This window comes from Hippichthys cyanospilos, chromosome 3 (genome assembly GCF_059441005.1).
Source record: "Hippichthys cyanospilos isolate Australia breed blue-spotted pipefish chromosome 3, RoL_Hcya_1.0, whole genome shotgun sequence".
Lineage (NCBI taxonomy): Eukaryota > Metazoa > Chordata > Actinopteri > Syngnathiformes > Syngnathidae > Hippichthys > Hippichthys cyanospilos.
Window position 1 is genome coordinate 14,507,501 of NC_142371.1, and position 7,483 is coordinate 14,514,983.

The 7,483-nt window shown below is 40.6% G+C and overlaps 1 protein-coding gene across 1 annotated transcript in view; it reads right to left on the minus strand.

The window, feature by feature from the left end:
- The window catches only part of hint3 (histidine triad nucleotide binding protein 3), a 31,730-nt gene extending 31,266 nt beyond the window's left edge, over positions 1-464 (minus strand). The window contains exon 1 of the mRNA XM_088410174.1: positions 297-464. Within this exon, the coding sequence (XP_088266300.1) occupies positions 297-434 (138 nt within the window). The 5' untranslated portion in view covers positions 435-464. The remainder of the gene's footprint in view (positions 1-296) is intronic.
- Positions 465-7,483: the final 7,019 nt, after the last annotated feature.

Here is a 7,483-nt window from a genome sequence, read left to right on the forward strand (position 1 = left end):
CACTTCAGTTATTAAAAAAAAAAAAACTTTTTAACCGCGAAAAAGTTTATTATAGTAGAAACAAATGTCTATCAGTTTGTAAAAAAGAGATTGCAATAGAACCTTCTCGGTTATTAGGACTAATAAATTAACGTAAGGATATAATGTGGAACAGACCTGCTTTTAACAATCGGTGAAATTAAAAGGTTATGTATGAACTGCAGTTTGTGTTGAGTGACTCAGCAACATTCGACATTCTACCCTAGCGAGTAAATCTCACTAATTCTTTGTTAAAGTGTATGTTAAAAATCTCTCACACGGTGGAGAAGTTCCGTGTCCGTTTCACGATTGACGATTCTACAAAAAACGCATTTTTTGTCGTATCCATCGGCTGAAACGCTAGTCTTCGATATATCCTGCACAGGTTTTCTCGCGGTAACGTTGACTCCTTCCATTTTCTAGAGGGATAAGACGAACACAGTAGATCTCAGAGGTAATCGAACTCCTCAAGGGAACGCGTACACATATAATGCCACCACTAGAGGGTACTACATACAAGCTTTTAGAGTGAGCAGTTCAACGGTAGCCAAAGCCGGAAGCAGAAACAGAAACTGAGACTATCGTAAATATTTAGGATACAGTGAATATGATCATTCAGGCTTTATCAGATGGGCGCAAGATGTTCCCTTAATGTAAGTGCCAAACTGCACCACTTGTATGAGTTCTCAAACGACAACAAAAGCACAAGGCTGGGACTAAAACATGCAATAATAATTTTCGCTCGGTGGCCCCAGTCTAGGGCAACTGGGATATCACGTGTGTGCTTCCTCGCCCGTACTCTCACCACCAGAAAAGGCCCGTGAAACTAAAGAGTATTGAACAAAAACAGCAGTTTTTATTGTCTTCTGAGGGAGAGCAAACAAACAAATTAAGAATCAAAAGATCTTCTAAATCCCTAACTCGCTAGCCAAACAAAAAGGAAACGAATAACAATTGGCTCAACTAACGCAAAAACAGGAGAAAAAGGGTTAAACAGAAATGGCGTCTCCCTTCTACTACTGCTCTATTTACAGATTCTTTACACTTAAACACAGCGAACAACACTAATGCACACTATTTGTAATAGTCCTGAAACATGGCATTTTCTGGTGGTAGGATGACCAGAGAGAGGCAGAGTTCTCTCCGTGGGCTGTTTAAATAGGGCGGCAATCAGGAGAGACAGCCAATGGGAGGACACCACCTGCACACAATTGAGTCACTCCAACAAAAAGGCACACGGACACACAAACCACTGATAGAATACAGCAGAACACATACAAAACCCACATATGATCCGCGGGTCATAACACCCCCCTACCTAAAAATTGGACATATACCCCCTAGTGCATATGTGTCGAACTCCAGTCCTCAAGGGCCAGCATCCTGCATGTTTTCCGGTTTTCTTTCCCCAACACACCTGATTCAAATAATTAGCTCATTAGCAAGCTCTGCAGGAGCTTCAAAATGTTCCCAATCATTCTAGTCAGGTGTTTTTGAGAGAAAATGTTTGAAAACATGTAGGATACCGTCCTCGAGGATTGGAGTTCGACACCTGTGCCCTAGTGTAAATGTGCAACCAGGATAAGGTATCAGCAATGATGTACACAAGTCCTTTCTTGTAACAAATCTCCATATCAAAATTTTGGAGCTAACAGACGAAATGATGAGAAGTGGAGCAGAAGGAATCACTTGGTTAGGTTTGCCGGAAATTTGACAGGTTGAGCACAAGCGACAGGATATTACAACGTCGGACTTGAGACCAGGCCAGAAGAAAAAACGGAGAACACGATTGTAGGTTTTCTTAATGCCCAAGTAGCTGGACATACAATGCTCATGAGCCAAGCTCAGAACTTGGGAACGGAATGGTTGTGGGACTATAATTTGACACACGGACTCGTGTGTAAGACCAGTTTCAGACCATTGGCACATGAGGACACCATTATCAACGCGGTTAAACACAGACTTCTTGCAATTTGGGTTTTCAATCAGGGCAAAACAATGCAACAAGGTATGATCAAATTTTTGAGCAGATATCAGCTGTTCTTTGTTTACAGGCAGAATAAGGTTTACATCAGGCTCAACCTCGATAGAAACAGGCACATTTCCCTTACTTTCCAAGTGTTTTTGGTGGATCAGAGGAACATATGAAAGAGTCGCTAAGATCAATCAAATCATCAAATTTCCGTGCCTTAGCAGGAGTCACAGCACACACAGGGAATAGGGGCAAGACATCTGGCCCAACCGGGTCAGAATTGCAAACATTCATGCACGGATTTTCAACTACCTCGGGTGAATGAAAAACCTTTCCTCCTGCCAAATCATTTCCGAGGATCAAATCCACACCAGGTATTTGTAGCTGTGGTTTCACGGCAACCTTAACTTTGCCCGACACAAAACGAGAACTCAAATTAACGAAATGCAAAGGTGCGCGCACTACGCTCAACTTTACTCCCTGCGCTAAAACGTCTGAGCCACAAGATGACTCAGCTGAGAAAGGGAGGACATCGCCGCGGATAAGTGTTTGTTTTGCGCCTATATGCCGCAGAATAATAATTGGAACTGGCTCTTTATTTCCCACCAGCGCAACAGAGCCATTCGAGATGAACGGTCTAAAATCTGTATCGATCTGCTTTTTAGGTTATGCCAAATTCAAGCGCTGCGTAGAAGGTGGTGTGGTTCGGATCAAGCCGATTGGTGATGGGGTTTTCCCACTTTTGATCAGCTCATTCCTTTTAAGGACTGGACAGGAGCCGATTAAGTGTCCCTGCTCATGGAAGTAGAAACGCTCGCGGGTTTCTGTGGCGGCAGAGGCAACAACAGGGATGCAGCGGTTACTTTTGGGGGACCTAATTTTCGGGTCATTGGAGACCGAATCACGACGAACAAACAGAGCAAACACGTTCTTATGCGTCAATGCGAATTCATCCACCAACAAAGCGGCATCAGCGAGCTGCTGAGCAGCAAGATGGAGCGACATCTACACCGTAAGAGCAAATGGGCCGTTATACCTCCTAGTTAGAAAGATCACTATCAGAAAACTCATATTTAATGAGAAATTAAATCACCAATGTACCAAACATAATTTATATGCACATATTACACTGTGTAAAGTACTTACATATCATGTTCTGGACCCTTTAAGAATAAATGCTATACAGTATTGTGATACATGCATGACCCAAAAGGAAGTTAATGGCATTTTACTTTTTTTTTTTTTTTTTTAAATTTACTTTTCAATAATATATTTACAGATGACCTCTGCTCTCTTGGGGCTATTTGAGTTGAGACCAGTTTGCAAAGCAAAAATCTACATATAATTAGCACTAATAGATTTTTAAATACACAGTATTGCATGATTTTACCTGTCCGGCCTAGGATAGATTTTCTTCCATGGCTCTGAGCCAAAAGAGTTAGACACTCTTGAAGTAACATATGACACAAACGGCATTGCTACACTTTCTTTTTGAAGATCTTTTCTTAATCTTTTGGAATCTTTGGTTTCCAAAGTGAGCAGCCTAAATTGTGATAACAGCGCTGGTCTGAAATCAATCGCATTCACACAGTGTTGCTTGGAAATGAAGTTCGAGCTCTCAAGTCAGGGCACTAAAAAACAATAATCAAGTGACGACTGACATTCTTTTTTTCAATTGACGTTTTTTTTTTTCAGCTGAGTTTTGTTTTTGTTTTTAGTGGTCATTCGTCCTCTTTCTCACCCACACTTCACCCCTTAAAGTCTGCATTTCGTCCTCTAATACGTCCCCATGTTTTTAAACTGTATAATCGCCGTGTGGACAGAAAAGATTTAAAGTGGATTTCTGCTCGTCAATGTCACTCAGCAGCATTGAAAGAATTTGGAACTCGGGGTACGCATATGATGCAGCGCATTAAAAGACGTCTTGACAATTTTTGCGACAATTTAAGACTTTTAAATGCCTCTCATGGCTTTGAAAATATGGTGGCTTTTTCTGTACACATATATATAAAACAGTGGTGAACAGCCCTGATGAGCTGCACATTATTGACTTGATAACAGATGCAATTGACCCGCGGGCCAAACTCTGGACATGCCTGGCCTAGATGGTGACCCCCGTCCATTCAACTACATTATAAGGCATTATTAGGGAATGTATAACTTGGCCTATAAAAATTCAAATGTATTTTTATTTGTAAATTACATGCAACACCCATTTTGATGGTGTTTACAAGTTACATAAACAAAAGATGGATAGATAGATGTAATTTAACAGGCAATAGGTGACAGAATGGTTATGGCTGACCATTCTGTCACCATGTCGCCTATTAAATTACATCTATCGGACGAGCCTCACAGTTCAGTCAGGGGACGAGCCTCACAGTTCAGAGTCAGGAGTCCAATTCGAGCTTGCTCCAACCTCCCTGTGTGGAGTTTGCATTTTCTCTCCGTGCTTGCGTGGGTCTTCGCTGGGCACTCTTGTCTCCTTCCACATTCCAAAACATGCATTGTAGGTGTATTGGACACTCTAAATCAGGTGTGGGCAAACTTTTTAGCTTGGGGCTACATTGACTTTTAAAATTTGACAGTCGGGCTGGGACAAAAACAACATACAATACATATTAAAAAAAAAAAAAAAAAACATTATTTACACGTACATATCAAACATAAACATAGCTAAAATGGTATTGTAATAACATATACTTTAGATTGAGAACAGTGTTGTTGATCACCCATTTTAGCCAGTGCATCAAAGTCTTCTGTTGTGTCAATTCTCAGAACCTGTGGAATTCGGTTCTAGAAAATTGTCAGCATTTTCAAGTACCTCCAAAAATGAAATCATCTTCTGTTTGATCTCCGAGACATGAACATTACCTCTTGAGCATCCCGACGTTTTTCCTGTCTGATTTGGTGATCCATCTGTTGACAAGGGTACTCCAAGGTAACTTGTCCCTCTGCATGACCGTTGATACGTTGTTAAATAAGTCTTCTCCCCATGTTTTTCCTTTCAGGGATTCCATATCCAAAAAGTCCTCCATTATCTCGAAATGAGCAGTGTGCTTTATAACAGTCATTGCTTTTGTCCAATGCCAACAAATATAATGAAAACGATGCCGCTTTATTGTTTAGCTTGTTGGTTAAGTGTCTGTCAATTACTTCAATACGGCAAGTCACTGACCTGTATGATAAGATATTTTTTTCAAATTTGTTCTTGCTCCCAGGACTTAAAACACTTAAGGGCTCTACCTTCACTCTTTAAGAAACTCTTCTTCTGGGAAAGGTTGGCTGGCTTTTGCTAGTTTGATGGTAGTAAATAACGTCTTGATGTTTGCTTCTTGGATGATGGTTGCTTGAATAAAGGTGTTTTGCTAACCCTGCATGCTAGCTACCAACCTGTCAGTGGTAACTGTACATTCTTGTGTTGAATAGTTGCTGGCAAATTTAGACGCCTTGGTGGACAAGTGACGGCTACTATTATATTCTTTTAAAACCGCCACCGTTTCTTGGCAAATACCCCACACACCCAATATATATATATATATATATATATATATATATATATATATATATATATATATATATATATATACATATATATATGGATATATATATGGATATATGGATATATATATATATATATATATATATATATATATATATATATATATATATATATATATATATATATATATATATATGGATATATGGATATACAGTGGGCCCCCGTGTTACGACCTTAATCCGTTCAGCGGCTAGGCTCATAACTCGAATTCGCCGTATGGCGGGCAATCCAAACATATGTTTATTAGTGAATGCGTGCAACGTGTGCAAAAACCTTAGGTAAAAACATCACGACTTTATACACATATTAAAAATTAGTAACATAATCTACTGTACAGTTAAATTTAATAACATAAATATACAAAGGAAAAATGACATTTACCTTTGGGGCGACGTGACTTGAGCTGGTGGTGGGTGGAGGCAGTGGAGGACAGCAGAGACGGACCAGCAGAATTTTTTTTTTTTCTTAAACAAGAACTTTTTTCAAACGAGAACTTTTTTTAAACAATGACTTTTCTAGTTTAAACGGGAACTTTTTAAAATGAGAACTTATTTTTAAATGAGAAATTTTTTTAAGCGAGAACATATTACCGGCGATTTCCTTCTCTTTAATCCATAATAGAAGAAGCCTCTACATTTTGTTAGAACACTTGCTTGCTTTAATGCAGTGGTTCTTAACCTGGGTTCGATCGAACCCTAGGGGCTCGGTGAGTCGGTCTCAGGGGTTCGGTGGAGCCTCCGCCGCAGAGGTCCACCCCTCAGTCTAGTCTGCAGTTAGTGGGCACAGTCATTGAAAGCGTCCTGCTCTGAGATTTCCTACCAGAAATCAGGTCGCTGGTTTATGCAGCAGAGTGAGACCTCCCTATAAGACCGCTTAGAGAGGGCTGTATATGTGTCTGAGTGAGAATCCCTATGGGTCCGCTTTGAGAGAGCTGGATAAGCAGCAGAGTGAGACCGCCTTCTCAGTCGGGACCACACACCGGAATTAGCCCGTTATCTCCCGAGCGCCGATCCAGGCAAATAAGCTCCTGCCGCCGGCGATCTAAAGGGTCGATCGCCATACGGACTCACTCAAATCATATTTTATTTTTTTACGAAAGAAGGGTTCAGTGAATGAGCATATGAAACTGTGGGGTTCGATGCCTCCAACAAGGTTAAGAACCACTAATTTAATGGCTTTCTTGTTCTTGAGAATTGTACCGATTGTCGAGCAGGTACGGCCATATTCACTAGCAAGGTTAACTATGCGTGCGCCTCCTTCGTATTTTTTTATTATCTCCTGCTTCGTTTCTATTGTCATCATCCTCTTACTTCTTCCTTTACCGCCACTTGCAATTTTAGGAGCCATGTCTAACAGATAAAAATTTGCAAAGTCTTCATAACACACGGACCAGCTCGTGCCAAGCAAGGTGAGGGAGTTCGGCCAATAGTATATCAGCATTTCTGTGATTGATGTGACGCCGGTCAATAGCATATCAGCAGCTCCGTGACTGCCTTAATCGACCAATAGCATATCGGCATTTCCGTGACATGCGAGAAAAGTTGTTTTTGTTGATGCAGCAAAGCGAAAAAAATAGTGCGGACACATTGACCGGCATGTTGGATGGTTCGTAAGAAGAAAAGTTTTTGTGTAAGAGGGGGACAAAAAAATTCCGCGCTCCACGTCGTAAGATGAAAAATACGTAAGACGAGGGTTCGTAAACCGGGGTCAACTTCTTTTTCTTCAACATTGCTGCAGATGTGTTTTGATCTGACCAGTAGAAAAGCGAATTGAAAATGGCTCATTCATGTTCTCTCTTCCTGTCCCTCATTCTTATTTGAGGCTCTGCAAAATCATGTCATTGCGCCTGCAGTGACACCTGATGTTGGAATGTCCGTCATAACAAGTCAAAATGAAATGAATGGAATCATTCAAACCAAGTCTTAATTCTG